Source organism: Callithrix jacchus, chromosome 10, assembly GCF_049354715.1.
Source record: "Callithrix jacchus isolate 240 chromosome 10, calJac240_pri, whole genome shotgun sequence".
NCBI lineage: Eukaryota > Metazoa > Chordata > Mammalia > Primates > Cebidae > Callithrix > Callithrix jacchus.
Genome location: NC_133511.1, coordinates 62,832,831 through 62,858,495, shown reverse-complemented (window position 1 = coordinate 62,858,495; position 25,665 = coordinate 62,832,831). Strand labels below are relative to the sequence as shown.

The 25,665-nt window shown below is 39.4% G+C and overlaps 1 protein-coding gene across 2 annotated transcripts in view; it reads right to left on the bottom strand.

Annotated features, from left to right (window-relative positions):
* The window catches only part of RSF1 (remodeling and spacing factor 1), a 168,646-nt gene that overhangs the window by 87,851 nt on the left and 55,130 nt on the right, over positions 1-25,665 (bottom strand). For both annotated transcript variants that reach the window (XM_002754792.6, XM_009007374.5), the window contains exon 2: positions 23,672-23,763. In XM_002754792.6, the coding sequence (XP_002754838.1) occupies positions 23,672-23,763 (92 nt within the window). The remainder of the gene's footprint in view (positions 1-23,671; positions 23,764-25,665) is intronic.

Here is a 25,665-nt window from a genome sequence, read left to right as displayed (position 1 = left end):
AAAGACCCTAAAATGATTATATCAAAAGCTAAAATGTCAAAATGTGAATAGAAATTTTACCACAATGAGAAAGATAATAATAAACGTTGGTGAGAATACGGAAAAATGTGAATGCTCACAGGTTGTTAGTGGGAGTGTAAAATGGTGGTTTCCTTAAAAAACAGCTTGGCAGTTTCTAAAATGTCAATATTTAGCTACCATATGACTTAGCCATTACACTCCTAAGTATTTACACAAGAAAAAAGAAAACATATGCCCATAAAAAAATCTTTACACAAATGTTCATAGCAGTATTATTCACAACTGCCAAAAGGTGGAAACAACCCAAATGTCCACTAACAGCTGAATCAATAAACTATGGTATATCACACAATGGAATTTCATGTAGCCATAAAAAGAAATGAGGTAATGATGCACTATGGCATGGATGAGGCTTGAAAACATGTTAAGTGAAAGAAACCAGACACAAAAGGCCACATATTGCATGATTTCATGTATATGAAATGTCTAGAATAGTCAAATCCACATAAATATAGTAGACTGGCAGTTCCCAGTGGACAGGGGGAGGAAGGAATGGGAAATGACTGCTGATAAGTATGCAATTCCTTTTCAGAGTGGTAAAAGTGTTCTCAAATTAAGATAACAGTGATGGTTGCACATTCCCTATAACTAAACTAATAAACACTGAACTGTTTATTTTCAAAGAGTAAATTTTATGGTGTGTAAATATCTCAAATTTTTAAAAATAAGAGACAATCAACAATGCAGAGCCCAACTTATGATCTGAATGAAGCATTTATTGAGTGCTCAGTTGATTACCAGGCCCCTAGAAGAAGACAACATTGGCTGACTATCCAAGAGGCTAATGCTGAGTATCCAAGAGGCTAATCCTCAGTATCTTAGAGGTGAAAAACACCATAGCTCCAAAGTTTGGCCAACAACCCAGATGCTGAAGCACAGCCAATGGGTCACAGTGTCACAAATTCCAAAAACAGCTAACAACTATTGATTAGCATTTATGTGTAAAAGGGGAGAAAATAAAAAGAGAAATCGATATAAAGATGATAAAAATCCTTTACCCCCACACTGCTTAACTTAAATTTACTGACCTTGATTCACAGCATTTAGGGTATAATACTTTTGTTGTGCAGATTTCAAAGATAAATTTACTACTCATTTTATATTTCTTTAAGGGCAATTTAGACATACTGCTGTGCAATTTGATGTTTAAAGAAAAATCCACTAATTAGCTATGTACAAAACAGTCATAACCTACTGTTACCACAAAATAAATGCTGCAAATAAAACTTACAAATAAAAAAAATATTTGAAAAGACCCTAAATAATTTTTATGAAAAGCTAATCTATACCAGGGGTAAGCAAACTTTTTCTCAAGGCCCAAACAAAAAATAATTTAGGCATTGTGGGCCATAGGATCTCTCTTGCAATTATTCAAATCTACTATCATAGTGCAAAATCAGCCATAGAATATATGTAAATGAAAAAACATGGCTGTATTCCAGTAACACTTTCTTTATGGATAATGAATTTGAATTTCACATAATTTTTACATGTCACCAAATATTATTATTCTTTTGATTTTTTCCTCCAATCATCTAAATATATAAAGATCATTCTCAGCTTTTTGAGACAAGTAGCAGGCAGGATGTGGCTCATGAGCTATAGTCTGCCTAGGGAGCCAGAAACTAGCTGTGTCTACCAAAGACTGTCTATAATGGTGAATTCTTGGGTTCTGGAAGCAACCAGATCCCATTACACTGGTAATTCATATTAATTCCCCATGTTCCAAGTTGATTCTGACCAAGAAGTATTATAATTTGGTTTTACATGCAATTTCTCTTCAGGGAGGGAATGTTCTAATATCTAAAACATGAACAATTTGACATAACATTTGTACCTATTATCACCTATCATTATCTATAATACTTGTTCTGGCTGGGCGTGGTGGCTCATGCCTGTAATCACGGCACTTTGGGAGGTCAAGGCAGATCATGAGGTTAGGAGTTTGAAACCCGCCTGACCAACATGGTAAAACTCGTCTCAAAAATAAAAATAAAAATTTTTAAAAATAAAAAACTTGTTCTATGTTTTATTATCTATAAATCCAGCTGACAGGTCAGGTCCTATTGCATTCCCCTGAATGGTACCTGAGGGACAACCATTCTTCTGACACAATATCAGAATCAATGTTTGCTGTCTGCAAGGCTGAAAGTCAAAAATGTGGCCAGTGAGGCATCCTGGCCACCAGTCTACTCTCATTCCAATAACCCCTGCATCTTTTCCTCCTAACCTTTATATACAGGTAAACAAAACGACGATGAGGATAGAAAATGTTGGGCAGAGGAAAGGGAGATTTTAAAGGTACCATTATCAGCTCAAAATATATAGGAAAGGTAACTTCACATGCTTATAGGGCAAATATATAGACTTTATCTCAGTGGTATCATTAACATATTTATCTGAGATTTATATAAACATCAAATTACCAATAATTCCTTCTGATAACTCATAAGAAATTTAAAAGGAGGGTGTGAAATGGCTTCTAAGAGCCTAAGGTCTCATCCCTGGGAGGAGCTAGCCCCACTTAAGTTCCAGTATGGAAAAACCCAAGGCTCTCAAAGGAATTTACTTCGGGTTCCAGTCAACATCTGAACACAGGTCCCAGACCTCCCCTTCCCATTTATTAAACAAACAAACTTAAAATTGTAAATTTTTCCTCTGTCTCCTTGAGATGCATATGTATCTCCTAAGATCCAGAATATCTTTCTGAAGGACACTGTGAAATATAATCAACAGGGCCTCTGTGAGAGGGTAGATGACTAATTTCTATCAATGCTAGTTAGAAGACATAAATGACATAATCATAGAAAGTCAACAATGCACTTTGCTGCTTTTTAAATTTTTCACTTCCATAACTTGACTAAAGCTCTCCCATTCCTCCCACTCCTCTCCCTATACCTCCTTTTTCCTTAAAACACCCCATCACCTCTGCACAAATTTGAACATAGCACAGCTCCTTCTTGTACTGTAGTAGTTACTGAATAAAATCTGTCTTTATCCACTTTAACTAGTGTCAGGCTTTATCTTTGACAAGGGAAGTCCTTGGAGATCATTTAGATCCAAATCTTTATTTTACAATTAAGTAAAATAAAGTTGAAAGATAATCAACCAGTGACTCCACAAATATTACTATATACAAATCATATGGCAGTAACTAGCATAGGAGCTTCGATACAGTGGTGAAAAAGACAACCCACTGAAACTGATACAGGAGATAGAAATTATTTAGGCAGATAGTGAGGGCAAAAGAGTCCTTAGCAGAACCTCCCTTCTAACAAAAAGCAGCCCAAGAAGTTATTTTTTTTCCTAACAAAAAGCAGCCTGAAAAATCAAGCTGCAAACATAAATAGGGAAGCTGGAAGCTTGCATGGGGGAATGCTGGCAGCTACGCCAATAGAAAAGGGCTACCTGGGGCCCAGGCATGTCCAGGATAGAAGCTCCATCTTCCTTTTTTGGTTAGCACGTGTACAGTAAGAAAGGAATGGGCAACAGCTCAGGCTGAAAACTAGCCTGCATAATAAAAGACTGAAGTGAAGGCTGCCAGAGATTCACCCCATGTGAATGGCACAACTGGTCTTAACTGGTTTTTCATTCCCCATGTAGATCAGATACCACCTCCCCACCAACTCATCTGTAAAATCCCTTGCAATTTCACCGTGGATTGACAACCCATTTTTCCAGGACCCCTCTCTGTAGCTGAGAGCTATTCTCTCTTTCGTCTATTAAACTTCCACTCTTTCTTTTTTCTTTTTTCTTTTTTTTGAGATAGAGTTTCACTCTTGTTACCCAGGCTGGAGTGCAACGGCATGATCTCGGCTCACCGCAACATCCGCCTCCTGGGTTCAGGCAATACTCCTGCCTCAGCCTCCCAAGGAGCTGGGATTACAGGCACGCACCACCATGTCCAGCTAATTTTTTGTATGTTTAGTAGAGACGGGGTTTCACCATGTTGAACTGGATGGTCTCAATCTCTTGACCTCGTGATCCACCCACCTTGGCCTCCCAAAGTGCTGGGATAACAGGCATGAGCCACCCCGCCCGGCCTTAAACTTCCACTCTTAACCTCACTCTTTGTGTGTCCATGTCCTTGATGTCCCTGGCTGTGAGACAATGAACTCTGGGTGTCGCCAGAGGCGACAAACTGCCAGAGGCATGAACCTGAGCAGCTTCATGTTGAATAGGGGCTGGGCAAAATAAGGCTGAGACCTACTGGGCTGCATTCCCACAAGGTTAAGGCATACTAATTAATAGGATGAGATAGGATACAAGTCATAAAGACCTTGCTGATAAAACAGGCTGCAGTATAGAAGCTGGCCAAAACCCTCCAGAACCTCTGACTGGCCTCATTGCTATACAAAACCGTCTACAAATGCAATGGCAATTGGTCTAAAAAAACAAAACCGTCTACAAATGCAATGGCAATTGGTCTAAAAATGGGAGGCATGAATAATCCACTTCTTATTTAGCATATAATAAAAAAATAACCATAAAAATGAGCAATCCGCAGCCCACAGGGCTGCTCTGCCTATGGAGTAGCCATTGTTTTATTCCTTTACTTTTGTAATCAACTTGCTTTCATTTTACCTTATGGATTTGCCTAATATTCTTTCTTGTGTGAGCTCCAAGAGCACTCTCTCGGGGTCTGGATTGGGATCCCTTTCTGGTAACAAAATAGTCTTTACCAAAATTGTATCATTGAGAAAAATATGGAATGGGGGAGATCTGATCTAGCCATCTCCCATCTTGCCTTTAATCTGTCCTTAATTATACCTGGGCTTAAATTTGGGAGACATTTAGTTTACAATTTAAATGATAATGGCCCTGCCCTAAAACTGAACTGCCTTTGTAAAGCTAATAAGATACCACTAGGCTAGGAGGAGCCTGAATTTAGCCAAGGTGTGTAAACTTACCCAATGCATAGCCAACACCAGGACAGTTTAAATGTGGTCCTACACAAATTTGTAAACTTTCTTCAAACATTATGGGAATTTTTGTGATTTTTTAAAAGCATATCAGCTATCATTCATGTCAGTGTACTTTATGTGTGCCCCAAGATAATTCTTCTTTCAATGTGGCCCAGAGAAGCCAAAAGATTGGACACACCTGGTAGAAGTAAAGGATTGCCAGCCATTATTCAGAGAATAACAAGACACGCAACTTCCCCAGGTATTCCTGTAGATAACATCACTATTGTACAACCTATGATTGGCCTTTTGAGAGGTCTTTCCAGGTTTTTTGTATGTCTGATGACCAGTGGCTCCACCTGGACCTGCCAACCTGTGGCCCCAACCAGCAATGACCAAGTATGCAGGAATAAAATTTCTATTGCACCCCCAACCAATCAGCAGCAAGCACTCATTGCCTACCCACCCCACCCCTTCCCCTAAACCGTGTTTGAAAAATACTAGCCTCCAAATGCTATAGGAGGCTAATCTGAATAATAATTAAGACTATGGTCTTCCCTTTAGCTGGTTCTATCTTGGTAAAGCTCTTCCGCTATTGCAATTTCCCTGCTCTACATGGGCAGGGGGTACTGGGGGGTTATACCAATAGATATAAGCTCCATCAAGATGGAGCTTATATCCTATGAGGCAGTCAAACAGGAAAACTAGTAAGGAAATATTGAAAAAGGAGACCCAGGCACCTAAGATCAACTTCCCCTTTGACCATCACACTGCATTTGAATAGAAGAAAAGGATGGAAAGACTTCTGAAGACGGCGCAGTAGCAGCAACTCAGGATTGCAGCTCTCAGTGAAGGCGCAGAGGGTGAGTTCAAGCCGCATTTCCCGAAGGATCTTTGTGGCCCACAGAATGGGGAAATTCCCAGGTGTAGGAGAGACACGGGACACCAACACAGCCCGTTCGGCTGGCACAGCCGTTTCGGCCAGCGCCGCAGCGCAGCAGCACTCCGCACAAAAACGCGCTGGTCTGGGTGCCCTGTTAAACCGGCAATCTGAGATTTGGGAGGGCAGATTAGCATATCCATCTAATTAAACAGGACCTGGACAATGAGCCAGACCAGGAGATTCCCGGGAAGCGACATGTGAGCCAGTGCAGTGGGTCACTGCACAGGAAATCACACAAATCCCAGTGCCCTATCAGCAGGCAACTGAAACACCTGAAAGAGAGACAACCGTTCAACTTAAAAAAAAAAAAGAAAAAACAAAATGGCTCTGAGGCAGGGAGCCAGGTGATCAGGCTCAGCGGGTCCCACCCCCACAGGGACAAATGAAATGGCGATTTGAAACGCTCGGGGTTGAGAATTTCACTGCGGGCACAGCTGAATCCAGGATGGTGCAGCTCGGTGGGGGAGGGGCATCCGCCATTACTGAGGCATTCCGCCCCTACTGAGGTACACTCCCATTCCTGAAGCAGCCTGCTGTTGCCAAGGCAACCTGCCATAACAGAGAGACTCTGCCAACAGGGCAGAGCCCACAACAGCAGGGCGGAGCTCACGGTAACAGGGCGGTGCCCACGGCAGCAGGGCGTAGCCCAGGGGTGCAGGGCGGAGCCCACGGCAACATGGCAGACCCTGTGGTAGCAGGGCGGAGCCTCGGCAGGCAAATAGTGACTAGACTGCCTCCTAGCTGGGCAGGACAGTGCAACTGATACTCATAAAGAAAGCCCTAACTCCCCAAGACAGAGCATCTGAGGAAAAAAAGGGGTTTTATAAGTTCTGCTGCAGCAGACTTAAACGCACCAGCCTAACAGCCCTGAATGAACAATGAAGCTCACAGCTCAGCACCTGAGCTCCTATAAAGTACAGACCATCACCTCAAGCAGCTCCCTGACCCCTGTATATCCAAAGAATCACCTCACAAAGGACTGATCAGACTGACATTTGGCGGGCATCATTCTGGGACAAAGATAGCAGAAGAAGAAACTGGTAGCATCCCTCACTGTTCCAGAGCTGCTACAGGTGTACCCCAGACAACCAGGGCCTGGAGTGGACCTCAGCAGTCGTACAGTGGAGGGGCTAGACTGGTAGAAGGAAAACTAAGTAACAGAAATACGTCATCATCAACAATCTGGGCATCCACTCAGAGACCCAATCGAAAAGTCAGCAACTACTCAGACGAGAGGTAGATAAATCCACAAAGATGGGAAGAAACCAGCGCAAAAAGGAGGGAAACACCCAAAACCAAAACACCTCGCCTCCTACAAAGGACCGAAACTCCTCACCAGCAAAGAAACAAAGCTAGACGGAGAATGAGTGTGACGAAATAACGAAATCAGACTTCAGAAGGTGGATAATGAGAAACTTCCGTGAGCTAAAAGAACATGTATTAAATCAATGCAAAGAAACTAAAAACCTTGAAAAAAGATTTGGAAAAAAATCCGAGGAAATGATAACAAGAATGGACAACTGAGAGAGGAATATGAATGAATTGAAGGAGCTGAAAAACACAACACTAGAACTTCGCAAAGCATGCACAAGTTTCAACAGCCGAATTGACCAAGCAGAAGAAAGAATATCAGAAGTCGAAGATCAACTCAATGAAATAAAACGAAAAACCAAGATCAGAGAAAAAAGTGCAAAAAGGAATGAACAAAGCCTCCAAGAAATGTGGGACTATGTGAAGAGACCTAACCTACATTTGATAGATGTACCAGAATGTGACGAAGAGAATGAATCCAAGCTGGAAAATACTCTTCAGAATATTATCTAGGAAAATTTCCTCAATCTAGCAAGGCAGGCCAATATTCAAGTCCAGGAAATACAGAGAACACCACAAAGATACTCCGCAAGAAGACCAACTTCAAGGCACATAATCGTAAGATTCATGAGGGTTGAAATGAAGGAGAAAATACTAAGGGCAGGCAGAGAGAAAGGTCGGGTCACCCATAAAGGGACGCCCATCAGACTCACAGCAGATCTCTCGGCAGAAACTCTACAAGCCAGAAGAGAGTGGGGGCCAATATTCAACATCCTTAAAGAAAAGAACTTTCAACCCAGAATTTCATATCCAGCCAAACTGAGCTTCAGAAGTGAAGGAAAAATAAAATCCTTTGCAAACAAGCAAGTACCCAGAGATTTTGTCACCACCAGGCCTGCTCTACAAGAGCTCCTGAAAGAGGGACTACACAAAGAAAGAAACAACCAGTACCAGCCACTCCAAAAACATACCAAATGGTAAAGAGCATCAACACAATGAAGAATGCATCAACTAATGGGAAAAACAGCCAGCTAGCATCAAAATGGCAGTATCAAATTCACACATAACAATATTAACCCTAAATGTAAATGGACTAAATGCACCAATCAAAAGACACAGACTGGCAAATTGGATAAAAAACCAAAACCCATCGGTGTGCTGTATCCAGAAAACACAGGTCACATGCCAGGATACACAAAGGCTCAAAATAAAGGGATGGAGGAAGATCTACCAATCAAATGAACAGCAAAAAAAAGCAGGAGTTTCAATTCTTGTCTCTGATAAAATAGACTATAAAGCAACAAAGATCAAAAGAGACAAAGAAGGTCATTACATAATGGTAAAAGGATCAATACAACAAGAAGACCTAACGATCCTAAATATATATAGACCTGATACAGGTGCACCCAGATATATAAGGCAAGTTCTTAATGAATTACAAAGAGACTTAGACTCCCACACAATAATAGTGGGAGACTTTAACACTCCACTGTCAATATTAGACAGATCAACCAGACAGAAAATTAACAAGGATATCCAGGACTTGAACTCAGACCTGGAACAAGCAAACCTCATAGATATTTACAGAACTCTCCACCCCAAATCCACAGAATATACATTCTTCTCAGCTCCACATCACACCTACTCTAAAATTGACCACATAATTGGAAGTAAAGCACTCCGCAGCCAATGCATAAAAACTGAAATCATAACAAACAGTCTCTCAGACCATAGTGCAATCAAGTTAGAACTCACAATTCAGAAACTAACTCAGAACCACACAGCTTCATGGACACTGAACAACTGGCTCTTGAATGTTGACTGGATAAACAATGAAATGAAGTCAGAAATAAAGAAGTTCTTCGAAACCAAGGAGAACGAAGATACAACATACCAGAATCTCTGGGACACATTTAAAGCAGTCTCTAGAGGAAAATATATAGCAATAAGTGCCCACATGAGAAGAGTGGAGAGATCCAAAATTGACACCCTATCGTCAAAATTGAAAGAGCTAGAGGAGCAAGATAAAAAAAACTCAAAACCTAGCAGAAGACAAGAAATAACTAAGATCAGAGCAGAACTGAAGGAGATAGAGACACAAAAAACCCTTTAAAAAATCAATAAGTCCAAGAGCTGGCTTTTTGAAAAGATCAACAAAGTAAACAGAACAGTAGCCAGACTGATAAAAAAGAAAAGAGAGAACAACCAAATAGATGCAATAAAAAACGATAAAGGGGAAATCACCACAGACTCCACAGAAATTCAAACCATCATCAGAGTATACAAACAACTCTATGCACATAAACTAGTAAACCTGGAAGAAATGGATAAATTCCTGGACTCCTGTGTCCTCCCAAGCCTAAACCAGGAGGAAGCCGAAACTATGAATAGACCAATAACAAGCAGAAGTCGAGGCAGCAATTAAGAGCCTACCACACAAAAAAAGCCCAGGTCCAGATGGGTTCACAGCCAAATTCTACTAGACACACAAAGAGGAGCTGGTACCATTCCTTCTGAAACTACGCCAAATAATCCAAAAAGAGGGAATCCTTCCCAAATCATTTTATGTGACCAACATCATCCTGATACCACAACCTGGCAGAGACTCAACAAGAAAAGAAAACTTCAGGCCAATATCCATGATGAACATAGATGCAAAAATCTTCAATAAAATACTGACAAACCGATTGTGACAGCATATCAAAAAACTTATCCATCATGATCAAGTAGGATTCATCCCAGAAATGCAAGGCTGGTTCAACATATGCAAGTCTATAAACGTAATTCATCACATAAACAGAACCAAAAATAAAAACCACATGATGATTTCAATTGACGCAGAGAAGGCTTTTGACAAAATTCAACAGTCTTTTATGCTAAAAACCCTCAATAAACTCAGTATTGACGAAACGTATCTGAAAGAAATAAAAGCTATTTACTACAAACCAACAGCCAATATCATACTGAATGGGCAAAAGCTGGAAGCATTCCCTTTGAAATCCGGCACTAGACAAGGATGCCCTCTTTTACCACTCCTATTCAATATAGTACTGGAAATTCTAGCCAGAGCAATCAGGCAAGAAAAAGAAATCAAGGCTATTAAAATAGGAAAAGTGGAAGCCAAATTTTCTCTATTTGCAGATGACATGATAGTATACCTAGAAGACCCCATTGCCTCAGCCCAAAAACTCCTGAAACTGATAAGCAACTTCAGCAAAGTCTCAGGATATAAAATCAATGTGCAAAAATCACAAGCATTCCTATACACCAATAACAGACTTAAAGAGAGCCAAATCAAGAACGAACTGCCATTCACAACTGCTACAAAAAGAATAAAATACCTAGGAATACAACTTACAAGGAACATAAGGGGCCTCTTTAAGGAAAACCACAAACCACTGCTCAATGAAATAAGAGAGAACACAAACAGATGGAGAAACATTCCATGTTCATGGTTAGGAAGAATCAATATCGTGAAAATGGCTATACTGCCCAAAGTAATTTACAGAATCAACGCTATCCCCATCAAGCTATCATTGACTTTCTTCATAGAACTGGAAAAAACCACCATGAACTTCATATGGAACCAAAAGAGAACCCACATAGCCAAGTCAATTCTAAGAAAAAAGAACACAGTAAGAGGCATCACGCTACTGGACTTCAAACTATACTACAAGGCTACAGTAATCAAAACAGCGTGGTACTGGTATCAAAACAGAGATATAGACAAATGGAACAAAACAGAGGCATTGGAGGCAACATAACATATCTATAACCATACAATCTTTGATAAACCTGACAAAAACAAGCAACGCGGAAAGGATTCCCTGTTTAATAAATGGTGTTGGGAAAACTGGCTAGCCATGTGCAGAAAGCAGAAAGTGGACCCCTTCCTGACACCTTACACTAAAATGAACTCCCGATGGATTAAAGACTTAAACATAAGACCTGGCACCATAAAAACCCTAGAAGAAAATCTAGGCAAAACCATTCAGGACATAAGAGTAGGCAAGGACTTCAGGACCAAAACATCAAAAGCACTGGCAACAAAAGCCAAAATAGACAAATGGGACCTAATCAAACTCCACAGCTTCTGCACAGCAAAAGAAACAGTCACTAGAGTGAATCGGCAACCAAAAGAATGGGAAAAATGTTTGCAGTTTACCCATCTGACAAAGGGCTGATATCCAGAATTTACAGGAAAAAAACAAACAAGCCCATCCAAAAATGGGCAAAGGATATGAACAGAACACTTTACAAAAGAAGACATACATGAGGCCAACAGACATATGAAAAAATGCTCATCATCACTGGTCATTAGAGAGATGCAAATCAAAACCACATTGAGATACAATCTCATGCCAGTTAGAATGGCGATCATTAAAAAATCTGGAGACAACAGATGCTGGAGACAATGTGGTGAAATAGGAACACTTTTACACTGTTGGTGGGAGTGTAAATTAGTTTAACCATTGTGGAAGACAGTGTGGCGAATCCTCAAGGCCTTAGAAATAGAAATTCCATTTGACCCAGCAATCCCATTACTGGGTATATATCCAAAGGACTACAAATCGTTCTACTATAAGGACACGTGCACACGAATGTTCATCGCAGCACTGTTTACAATAGCAAAGACCTGGAACCAACCCAAATGCCCATCAATGATAGACTGGACTGGGAAAATGTGGCACATATGCACCATGGAATATTATGCAGCAATAAAAAACAATGAGTTTGTGTCCTTTGTAGGGACATGGATGAATCTGGAGAACATCATTCTCAGCAAACTGACACAAGAACAGAAAATGAAATACCGCATATTCTCACTCATAGGCGGATGAGGAAAAATGAGAACACATGGACACAGGGAAGGGAGTACTACACACTGGGGTCTATTGGGGGGAAAAGGGGAGGGCCAGCGGGGGGGTGGGGGAGCTGGGGAGGGATAGCCTGGAGAGAAATGCGAAATGTGGGTGAAGGGGAGGAAGGCAGCAAAACACACTGCCATGTGTGTACCTATGCAACTATCTTGCATGTTCTGCACATGTACCCCAAAACCTAAAATGCAATTAAAAAATAAAAATAAAAAATAAGTAATAAAAAAAAGGCTGACCAACTGATACCTCCTGTTTCACCTTCCTGTAGGTGGTAGGCTTGGTCTTGGGGAAACTCTCCAGAAGACACTGTTTTTACTTAAAACAAGATCAAACCCAAAACCTTTTCACATGTGAGTCCTAAAACTGTGAACCGAACCCTTTCATATGTGATTCCTGAAACTGTAAACCGAAACTCTTTTCATACGTGATTTCTAAGACTGTAAACCCAAGATTCTTCTACGTGTACTATCTGAAGTACAAGCCTATATAAAGGCAGAACCTTCCTTTGTTAGACAAGCTGAGCTTTGGACCAATTATCACTCAGGCTCCTGGGCCAAATAAACTTGTTTCTTTTCCATTTGGTGGTCGAGAGATCAGTTTCCTGCGGCAGCTCCTGCTACAATATCAAGCAATAAAAATGGTACGCTGAAAATAAAAAAGAGTAATATGATATAGAAAGTTTCAGTACTACTCTGGATTGGGTGCTTACTGAAGGCCTCATTTAAAAGTTGACATTTAGGCTGGGCACAGTGGCTCACGCCTGTAATCCCAGCACTTTGGGAGGTCGAGGCGGGTGGATCATGAGGTAAAGATATCGAGACCATCCTGGTCAACGTGGTGAAACCCCATCTCTACTAAAGATACAAAAAATTAGCTGGGCATGGTGGTGCGTGCCTGTAATCCCAGCTACTCAGGAGGCTGAGGCAGGAGAATTGCCTGAACCCAGGAGGCAGAGGTTGCGGTGAGCCGAGATCGCGCCATTGCACTCCAGCCTGGGTAACAAGAGCAAAACCCCATCTCAAAAAAAAAAAAAAAAAAAAGTTGACATTTGAGGCCGGGGTAGGTGGCTAAATATCTATAATTCCGGTATACTTTGGGAGGCTGAGGTAGGATGGTCACTTGAACCCAGGAGTTTGAGATCAGCCTGGGCAATGCAGGGAGACTTTGTGTCTACTAAAAATTTTTAAAATTTGGATTCGGTATGGTGATTCACTCCTCTAATTCCAGCACACTGAGAGGCCAAGGCAGGCAGATTGCTTGAGCCCACGAGTTTGAGACCACCCTGGGCAACATGGCAAAACCCTGTCGCTAGAAAAAAATTTAAAAAATAAGGCAGACATGGTGGCATATGCCTATAGTCCCAGCTAAGGTTGTGGGATGGGGGTGAGGGGATGGGGCTGAGCAGAAGCCAGAGAGGTGGTGGTTGCAGTGAGCTGAGATCATACACTGCACTCCAGCCTGAGTGACAGAGTGAAATCCTATGTCAAAAAAAAGAAAATTAAAAATAACAAAATTAGCCAGGCATGGTGGCTCGTGTATAGTTGCAGCCTGGTATGGTGGTAAACATCTATAATCCTAGCTACTAGGGAGGCTGAGGCTGGAAGACTGCTTGAGCCCAGGAAGTCAAGGTTGTAGTGACTCCAGATTGTGCCACTGCACTCCAGCCTGGGTGAGATAGTGAAACCCTGTCTCAAAAAAGAAAAAAGGCCAGTGTAAATTAACTAGACTAAGGAGGAAAGTGGCAAAAGATGGGGTAAAATAGGTAACCAAAGGCCAAATTATGTAGGTCAGGGTAAGGAATTAAGATTCTATTTCAAATATGATAGGATACCATTAGAGGATTTTAAGTAAGAGAAAATAGTATGATCTGACTTATGCTTCATTTAAAATGATGGCTGTTGAGTAGAAAACAGATTGCAGAGGGGCAAGAAGGGGAAACTAGGAAACCAACCTGAAGGTCAATGGTGGCATGCATTATGAGGGTAGTGGTGATCAGAGAAAAGTAAGCTGTAATTTGTAGGTGGAATTATCAGGACTTCTGATGGAACAGATGTGGAGGGTCAGTGGGAAAGAAAAATCAAGGATGACACCTGGATTTATCAAGGTTGCTTGGCTTGCACAAAGAGGAAAAATACTTTTAACTAAGGTATTAAAACTGGGAGAAGGAAGTTAACAAGAGATTTGCTTGTATATAAAGATGTTGGTATGTATTAGACATCTAAGAAGCATGTTGCTGAAAGTCAGTTACTTAGCTGAGACTTGAAACTTATGGCCCCTGATTCAGAGATCTTCGGACTAGGTCACATTGTCTTTACTTAAACCTTTCAAATCTGAATCAAGAAGAATTTAATAGTTGAGCTCTGGGAAGTGAAGAGTTGCATTTTACCTCATATTCACATCCCTAGCTCTTTGAGACACAAAGTTTGAGACAGAGCAGGTACAAAACAAACATGATGAGTATACGAAAAACATGCAAAGGGATTGTTTTTATCTTAATTTAAAAAAATGCTCTGAATTAGCAATAACTTCCTTAGGTAACACAATACATCCTAAAGAAACTTTTCAATTCTTACTAGAACATAACATTTTTTTGTATGTTTTCTATGTGCCAAATACTGTTCTAAGTACTTTAAAATATTAACTCAGTAAATTCTCATAACAACCTTTTCAGTGATTCCACAAACATTTACTACATGCAGACTATATGGAAAGAACTAGTCAAAAGCTTGGATACCATGGTGAAGAAGACAACTTGTCATCATAGAAGTAGTAAAATGGGTAAACTAGTAAGAAAATATCAAGCAGTGAAAATGCTACACCAAAAATAAAATAATAACATGGTAAGGAAAATCCTCTAACAACCCTTAGATTGAATGTACTGTTATCCTTAGGAGGAAAGTTGGGCAAAGTAGATACGTGCTTTACCCAAAGAAAGAGAAAAATAAGAATTACAATATCATTCTGGAGGACTGAAACATTTATGCAACACTGCTACGAGACATACCCCACATTAAATATTGGAAGGGAAAACATGGATTAAAAGTCTCTGCTCCAAGACGTTCAGAATTCAGAGAGGAAGAGATAATCGTAAACACATATTATTAGGGGGGAAAAGTAGTCAATGAGTTATCTACAAAGTGAGTAATTGACATAGCTATAAAGCACTATGAAAACACAGAGGAAATACTAACTCAGCCAAGGGATGAAGGGAGACCAAGGAAATTTTTTTCAAGTTGTGTCATCTATGCTAAGGCCAGAAGGATGATTGACATTTTAATGGATAAGGAGCTAAAGCTCATTTCAGAAATAAAAAAACAATGGTTTTCAGTGGGAGATGTGAATGATTATGGCAGGTTCTGTCAAGATGGAGTTGAATAGAGTTCTTTATTCTAGAGCCCTAGACCACTGGGTTTTGGGGATTGGCAATGGACAGAGGCAAGACCATGAAGTAAGATAGTGAGCAGGTCTACAAAAGTGGGTCATGGCAAGTAAATATGGAGACCCAAGGAGACTCTAAAGGCAATGACAGAAAATAGTCCTGTTGGCTGCAGGACAGTTAGGAGCACAAATTCTGATGTCAAGGCGAACAACTAAAGCCTGTTATAATAATTCAAAAGAAAGGTAATGAAGCTTGAGCTATGCTGCGGCAGAGGATATTCAAGAGAAGGCAGATTCAAGTTGAGCATGATGATTCATGCTTGTAATCCCAGAACTCCGGGAGGCCGAGGCAGGCAGAACACTTGAGCTCCGGAGTGCAAGATCAGCCTGGGCAACATAGTGAGACCCTGTCTCTAAAATAAAAAAATTAAAAAAAAATTAGCCGGGTGAGGTAGCACGAGTCTGTAGTCCCAGCTACTGGGGAGGCTGAAGTGGGAGGATCACTGAGCCCAAGGGGTCAAGGCTACAGTGAGCTGTGATTGCACCACTGCACTCTAGCCTGGGCAACAGAGGGAGACCTTATCTCAAAAAACAAACAAATAACAACAACAAAAAAGAGAGAAGGTAGACTCAGATTGTGCACATAGGAAAGCAATAACAAGTCTACATGGTTTTACCACTCATCAAAGAACTTACACATATATCATTTTAAGTGGATGCCCAGTAAAACCACAAGATTTCTGAGAACAAAAAGTCCAATTCATCTTTCTTTTATATTATATATAAGATTTCTTTTCAATGCAACATCTATTCATCTGTTGATGAACACAGGTTGTTTCTACCTGTTGGCTACAGTGAACAATGTTGCAATAAACACCGGTGTACAAAGATCTGTTTGAATCCCTGCTTTGGAGTAATTATATATGTAGGAGTGGAGGTCATTGTTAGGTCATATGGCAATTCTGATGAGCTTTATGAGGAACTGCCAAACTCCCTTCCATAACAGCTGTACTATATTACATTCCCACAAGGAATTTAGGAGAGTTCCAATTTCTCCACAAATTCACCACACTTATTTTCTTTTTTTAAACAAAATAGCCATCCTCTTAGGTGTAAAGTGGTATCTTATGGTCTTGAACCACATTTCTCCAAGGACAAATGATGTTGAACTTCTTCTCATGTGCTTTTTGATCTTTGTGTATCTTCTTTGAAGAAATATCTATTCAAAATTTTGCCAATTGGATTGTCTTCATGTTGTTGAGTTTTAGGAGCTTACATGTATCCTAAATATTAAATGCTTATCAGCTATATGGTTTGCAATATGTGCAATTTGCAATATAATTGCTTCCATTCTGTAGGCTGTCTTTTCACTTTCTTTGTAATGTCCTTTGACGTACAAATGTTTTAAAATTTGACAAAACCTAGCTAATCTATTTTTTGTTGTTGTTGCTCAGTCTTCTGGTGTCCTAAGAATCCACTGCAGATCCAACGTTATGAAGATTTCCCTTTAAGTTTTTCTAAGAGTTTCATAGATTTAGCTCTTATATTTAAGTTATTGATCCATTTTCAGTTAATTTTTGTATGTGATATAAAATAGTGTATCCCTTGTATTTTGCAAGTTGTCATACTTCAACAAAGGAGTATTTTATACTATAGGCAACAGTCAAAAGATATTTTAAAAATACAACAAAGGAAGGTGCAGTGGTTCACACCTGTAATCCCAACACTTTGGGAGGCCAAGACAGGAGGATCACTTGAGTCTAGGAGTTTGGGACCAGCCTGGGCAACATAGCGAGACATCAACTCTACAAAAAATAAAAAAAATTAGCTTGGCATAGTGGTACTTGCCTGTGGTCCCAGCTACTCAAGAATCACTTGAGCCCAGGAGTCTTGAGATTACAGTGAGCTCTGACTACACCAATGCACTCCACCTTGGGTGACAAGAGTGAAACCCTAACTCTAAAATAAATACATAAATAAAATATAAAATAAAATGCCACAATAAAAACTCAATAAATCTTACAAACTGCATTCTTCCCTCATATTCAGCTCAGTTGAAAATCAAGAAAAGTACACGTCATTAATACAGTAATACTTTACAATGAATTTCTAAAACTTTTTTATAGTCAAGAAATTTTAAGAAAGGATTTTGTATTTCCATGTTTATCTGCTTAGCGAAAGCAATGACAAACAACTTTAAATTTCTATTTTTATGTAACTTCTTTCAAAACACACTGACATAGGCATTCTTTACTATGCAAGTTCTGTGACTATGAAGGAACAGTACTTTTTTTTTTTGAGATGGAATCTCACTCTGTCGCCCAGATTTGAGCACAGTGGTGCGATCTAAGCTCACTGCAACCTCCGCCTCCTGGATTCAAGTGATTCTCCTGCCTCAGCCTCCTGAGTATCTGAGATTACAAGCACCCACCACCACATCCAGCTAATTTTTGTGTTTTCAGTAGAGAAAGGGTTTCACTATGTTGGCTAGGCTGATCTTCCTGACCTCAGGTGATCTGCCTGCCTCGGTCTCCCAAAGTGCTGGGATTACCAGCATGAGGCACTGCCCTTGGCCAGAACAGTACTTTTGAGTATATAATTGAGATTTTATAACCAATACAAATCTTGCACTCTTGTCACAGGAGATTTCTCAGCCATTATTAAGGTATTTATGGAACGCTTCTCTATGGATTTAGGCATTTTAGTATTATAAAACACCCACTGGACCATCTGAAGTCATATAGGAGTTCAGTAGAAAACTACGGAAAACACAATCTAACATTTCTACATCCACAAGTATAAATAATTTGACTCAAGTTCAACCAATTTCCAAAGGAATGCCAGCCATAGAAAAGAAAATACTTTTCTAAAATTACTCTGCTCTTGCTGTGGTTATATATTATTAATATTTAAACAGTATTTGCTGGGTTCCAACTATTTGACAGACACTATGCTGAAACTATGCCTTCATGAAAAAACAGGAGATAGTAACAACTTACACACCTAGTAATTAGCATTGTTCAGGTAAATGTTTTTCCTATTACAAATCCAGTGTCGTTTCTGCACTACAAGCTGCAATTCACTTATGAGACTAAATTGTGGTTGCGCATACATTAGCACAGAGAAAGTAGTGCTCTCTAAGGAACATTTTACAAAGTTAAATGCTTCATATAACTTTTACAAAGTTTTTGAAAATGCTTTACAATATATAAAGCTTTAGACATTCATGCTGTGCTATCAGACAAACCTGTGTTCAAGCCTTGCTTCACTGTCTGGTGTCTATGTGACTTTGGGAGTAATTTACCATTCTATGATCTGGGTTGTGGTAAGAATTAAATGTTGATCCATGTAAAAACAAACAAACAAACAGAAACCAAGCATAGCACCTAGCTTATAATAAGCTGTCAAATATTATCTATTATCATTATTAAAAAGTTACAAAGAAACTGGAACCCTCATAAATTGCTGAGTACAACATAAGTTCCTATGGTACAGCTGTTAAGGAAAATAGTTTAGCAGTTCCTTAAAAAGTTAAAACACAGAATTACCATATGACCCAACAATTCTACTCCTAGTTATATACAGGAGAGAAATGAAAATACATGTTCATAGAAAAACTTGTACACAAATGTCCATAGCAGCATTATTCCTAATAGACAACAAAGTAGGAAAAAAGCAAATGTCCATCAACTGATAACAGATAAATAAAAGATGCTATTATCCATATAATAGACTAGTATTTGGCAATAAAAAGGAATGATATGATACACGATACAATGTACATAAACATAAAGAACTTTAAGTTCTTTCAAGGTTTATGTACATAAACCTTTAAGTGAAAGAAGATACAAAAGACTACATATTTATGATTCCATTTTTAAGAAATGTCCAGAGAAGGTAAATCCATACAGATGGGTACAGGGGAGAAGGTGGGGTGTGATTAAGACTGACTGATAACAGATACAAGGTTTCTTACTAAGATGTTAGAAAAGCTCTGGAATTAGTGGTTATGGTTGCACAACACAGTGACTACACTAAAAACCAATGAACTGTATACTTTAAAATGGTGAATTTTATGTTATGTGAATATATCGATAAAAAAAGAAAAACACAAAATACTAACAATGCAAATAAAAATTAAGAGTATCAATCTTAATTTACTTTTGAGAAATAGACAGTAAAGGAACATCCAGTTCTTATCAAAATACAATCAAATTAACAAATGACAAAAAGGCGACCTTTATGATTTGCTAACAGATGAAATGGGCCTTTCTGAAACTGCTGTTTAGAGTAATGTCATCTATTGCCAAATTTACTTATTTTCAAGGGATTTCTAAACCTATTACTAGGTACTAAGAAACAGAGGTTACCTCTTATCTTCCCCCCTTTTTTTTTTGAGATAGAGTGTCACTCTGTCACTCAGGCTGGAGTGCAATGGCACGATCTCAGCTCACTGCAACCTCTGCTACTCCAGTTCAAGCGATTTTCCTGCCTCAGCCTCCTGAGAGGCTAGGATTACAGGTGCCCGCCACTGCGCTTGGCTAATTTTTATAGCTTTTAGTAGAGATGGGGTTTCACTATCTTGGCCAGGCTGATCCTGAACTCCTGACCTCATGATCCACCCATATCAGTCTCCCAAAATGCTGGGATTATAGGCATGAGCCACCGCGCTCAGCCCTTCACTTTCAAGGGACAAATGAATGAGGTCACTTCCTGTTGAGGGATGTAAAAACACCCCAGAAAAGACATATTAGGTTATATATTTTTTGAGACAGAGTCTCACTCTGCTACCAGGCTGGATTGCAGTAGCACGATCTTGGCTCACTGCAACCTCTGCCTCTGGGTTCATGTAATTCTCCTGCCTCAGCCTCCTGAGTGGCTAGGACTACTGGCATGTGCCACCATGGCCAGCTAATTGTTTTATATTTTTAGTAGAGATGGGGTTTCACCATGTTGGCAAGTATAGTCTCAATCTCCTGACCTCATGATCTGCCCGCCTTTGCCTCTCAAAGTGCTGGGATTACAGTTGTAAGCCACTGTGCCTGGCCACATTAGGTTATTTTCTACTTAATGATAACATCTTTCAAGTATTGAGCCCCCCAAAATACCTTCTCCTTATTCTAAGAGTCATATTTGTGTTCCTATTTTAACATTTCTTTGAAACACTACATTCGATGTAACAGTATTTGTTTTTTCTTTGAACTCGGGAGGCTGAGGCAAGAGAATTGCTTGAACCCAGGAGACGGAGGTTGCAGTGAGCCGAGATCGCGCCACTGCACTCCAGCGTGGCGCCTGGTGACAGAGCAAGACTCTGTCTCAAAAAAAAAAAAAAAAAGAAAAACTCCTGTACTTAGAAATTATTCTGAGGCTAAACAAATCAACTGTGATTTTTTTTTAAAGGGTAATTTATTAAAAGTTGAGTTTCCCACTAGTTTTGAAGGTCTCCACATGGCTATCTTTGGGAAAGAGACAGGGCAGTAGGAAGCAGAGGTACAGGTTCTAAATTTGTGAAGGCCAACTGTTTATTTAGCCTAGTGGTATTTATTATCCATGGTCAAGGTATCCGAAATTGCTCATTAATCAATCATTAACAACCACAGAAAATAGAGGAACTTCATGGAAGCCTAAGGGTTCACTGGCAGAGAAATTTCTTTACGACTTGCCAAGTAAAAGGAATGTGAAGAATAAGGCCAAGGCCCATCCAACTAAGCAAGGAGTTAACAGGTCCTAGCAGAACAGTTAGTTTAAATTTCCATTCATGGGGGTTTTGCTTTTGAGACACTGTCACACTCTGTCACCTAGGCTGGAATGCAGTAGCACAATCTCTGCTCACTGCAGTCTCAACCTCCTAGGCTGGCTCAAGCAATCCTTTCACCTCAGCCTCCTGAGTAGATAGGACTACAGGGCATGCATTATCATGCCCAGCTTATTTTTTGTATTGTTATTATTATTATTTTGTAGAGACAGGGTTTTGCCACATTGCCCAGGCTGATCTCAAACTCCTGAGCTCAGAAATCCACTTGTCTCAGCCTCCCCAAGTGCTAGGATTATACATGTGAGCCACTGTGCCCGGCTGGGTTTCTTTATTTTTAGAAGAGTAATTCCACTGTAAAAGTAAAAAGTCATCTGCCTAGATTTTTGAGTTTCTGTCTACTTTGGATGAACATATGTTAGCAAATGCAGATACAGCACAATAACAAATGAATGTCCTTGGTTAAGCTCAGTTCCTAAACACCTCTCTCTCTGTCAATTATCAACAGTTGTTGATTTACCTTCCAAACAGCTTTTACATCTACCCACTCTTTATCATCCCTAGTGCCAAAACCTTAATTCAGGCCCTCCTTATTGCTCAGTTGGATTATCACAGTAACTTCCTTCCTGAACACATGATTGTTAGGCCTCCACTCACTGTCATTTTCTCTAGGTAGTTTCTATTATAGTAGGGCTAAGCTACTTACTGGTAATTTCCTAACAACATTTCTGCTCATTCTGTAGGTCTTAGTTCAGTTATCTTAGGGAATTTACTAACAAGAGATGACAAATAGATGCCAATGCTGACTAATTTGTGCTAATAATGTAGTCTGCTAAGTCTAGGCTTAGCAGGAAAGGCTTAGACTGGTAATGTCTGCTATGAACAAAGTGACAAGTCCTAGCAGATGCCAGATACTTGCTCTAGATTTAAACAATTTTATATTAATTATATTCCATCTACTTCAAAAGGAAAAGAAACCGCTTTCAGTAATACATAGGTACAATGACGCCAAAAGGAGAAAGATGAAAGCGCCATAAAAGCCATGTAACAGGGAAGGTAAAAATTCCATCAGACAACTAGCAATAATTATAACTAAGAAATAAATATAACAAAGTTAAGCTTACTGGCAGCCAAGGTAAGAAAACTAAAATTGTCTCAGCGATTAATTGATTCATCTAATACTGATGCTAAAAAATTAAAAGAAGCCTTCAAGAAACTTACAATATACATGACAGACAAATGTGAGGGACATTTCATCAGTGATATTTTAAAGCACTGGATTCACCAAGTCCTGGATTTGACTGCTGGCTCTGTCATTTTTAGCAATGTAAGATTGGACAAGTTACTGCATTTAGTTTCTCAAAATCAATTTCCTTGTGAATAAAATAAGGATAATCAGTATTTTGTAGATGAGATAATGTAAAGAAAGCACTAAACAGTGCCTGATACGTAATGAACATTTAATAAAAAAAACCACATGACAATTTCTTAAACATAAATCCATGAAGGAACATCTTCCTGAGAGAAGGACTCAAGGAAACAATACTAACTACTTGAGCTGAGATCTAAAGGCCAAAAAGTTGGCTAGGAAAACGAATTGGTGGGAAGGTACTCTAGGCAGAGGATACCATATATGCAAAAATTCTGAGAAATGAAAATGATGGCATGTTTCTGTATCAGTGGTCCCCAATCTTTTTGGCACCAGGGACCAGTTTCATGGAAGATAATTTTTTCACAGACTGGGAGTGGTGAGTGGAAGGGAGATGGTTTGGTGATGATTCAAATGCATTACATTTGAATCAACTAGATGGTCCCCACCTGGGAGTGATGGGAGACAGTGACAGGTCATCAGGCAGTAGATTCTCACAAGGAGAGTACAACCTAGATCCCTTGCATGTGCAGTTCATAATAGGGTTTGCACTCCTATGAAAATCTATGCCACAGTTGATCTCACAGGAAGCAGGAGCTCAGACAGGACAGGAATGGGGAGGACCACTACTGGTGTGTGGTCCAGGGATTGGGGACCCCTGCCCCTGTTCTATAGGATAGAGACTAGGGGAACCACTAAATAAGTCTATGCATACAGTGTGAACTAAAGCAAAAATGACAACTTCCCTGGGCCTTATCAGTTTCTTACTCGATGTGACCAGGGTGATTTTAAGAATTAAATGAGAAAAGACATGAAAAGTCTTGAGCAGTATTCAGCACAAAAAAGATATAACACCTCTGAAATCTAACTTTAGGACTCAAGATTATTACTTAGTAGCAAAAGAAGAGAATCACATACTTGTTAGACATGTGGATTTTGGAGTCATAGTCTTATTTTTAGTGAACTAATTAAAAATTATATATTATAGAACCCAACATCAACTTATGCTAGAGTAATATTTCATAATAGAGCAGGAAATTTATAAATACTAGTTACCTTGATCAAGTATTTTTCCCATCTGTCTGCCGTAACAGATTTGCCAATCTTCCTCATCAGCTTCAAATGGAGCTCCACCAATTCTTTTGGTACTTAAAAGGAAAAAAAAATTGTTAGCCAACAAAATAAAATATTTGTAAACATTTAAGATTATTTAAAAAAAACCTTCCCCAACCCTGGATACTTTCTCAAATAGTGTTGATACAAGCTAACTTTTAGACCTCTGAAACAAAAAAGCCTAACCTATAGCAAGAAATGACCACAAACTATTTTCTTAAAGATGAGTAGGAATATTCACATTGTCTTTCATAACAACACCAAGTAAGAGTGAAATCTTATATAAACATGGACTTTAGTGATAATTATACATCAATGTAGGTTCATCAATTATAAGAAATGTACCACCATTGTGGGAACAGATAGTAGAGACGTTGTAAGTGTGTTGGGAGAGGGATATATGGGAACTCCCTGTACTTGCTACTTAATTTTTCTGTGAACCTAAAATTGCTCGAAAAACAATAGTCTATTAAAAAAATATACCATCAAGTAAAGGCACTTAACTATACAACTAAAGTTGGTGTTCTGTTTATCTGCAATAACAAATACTTGGTTCCTTTATTGAGATTTCAGACCAAGACAGATTCATAGAATTAGAAAGGAACCAAGAAATATGAATTCTAAGTTGATAGCTATGTCAGAAACGAATGATTTCCAAACTGTTCTGAAAAACTCTTCCAATCTATCCCTTGTCTGATGTGTTAAACTTCTCTATAGCATTTCTATGGATCTTTGCTTGACAACCTTCATGGACAAAAAAATTACTTACCTTCCATAGCACTTAGTTCTCTTTTCTGGATAGTTCTAATTATTAGAAAGTTACCCTTATTCTAAGTCAAAATCGCCCTCTGACAACTTTCTCTCCTAATTCTGGCTCTTATTCTCTAGTTTCAAAGACAGTACTTTTAATTCCTCTTCTTCAAATATTTGAGGATTGTTGTATGTTCCCTCAGATTCTCTGTTTTGACTGTAAACAGAGTTTCTCTATATATTATTTAGGCATGATCTGATTTTTTTTAATTACATAAATTAGATCAGAGGGACACATATGTCTGTCAAAATAAGCATTTCTCTCTCTGTTTTTTTTTTTTTTGAAATGGAGTCTCACTCTTTTTGCCCAGGCTGGAGTGCAGTGGCACAATCTCAGCTCACTGCAACCTCCGCCTCATGGGTTCAAGCAATTCTCCTGCCTCAGCCTCCCAAGTAGCTGGGATAACAGCTGCCCACCACCACTCGCAGCTAGTTTTTGTGTTTTTAGTAGAGATGGGGCTTCACCATATTGGCCAGGCTAGTCTGGAACTCCTGATCGCAGGTGATCCCGTCTTGGCCTCCTGAAGTGCTGGAATTACAGGCATGAGCCACTGCACCTGGCCTAAAATGAGCATTTCTCAAATCCCAAATACCACTAGTAACCTAAGAGAAATTACGGTATACTACCCAAAAATATTCCATACTCAAATATTTTGGGAAAAAGCTGGATCAAAAACAAAGTTTTTTTTTAAACCACAGGACTGTTTTAAGTCTTTATCATTGACCCTTATGTGCATTGTGAATATCCAAAATAGAGACATAATCTACAGCATTCTCTAACATATCTGATCCTACCTTGTAGGATATAAACATTCTGACAGACAGCTTGGGAAATGATGCCCTAATATTTTTCAGTCATTCTTTCATTCTCCACTAAAGCTCCTTCTAAATTTGAAACAACACTTTGAGGTACAAAAACATTCACACATGCAACAATTTCAGTGGGTCAACTACTAGTAAGAAAGAAACCGTCCCTCTGTCCTTACTGAGCCTACTTGAGTTAATCTTCATAGCAGGTAGAGTGGTGGGTTGAGGACAGGAGTGGGGAAGAGTGGTCACAGACAAGTAAGTAGACAAGTATACTAAGATGTGAAATATGGAGTTAAGGGTGAAATTGGGAAAAGGAG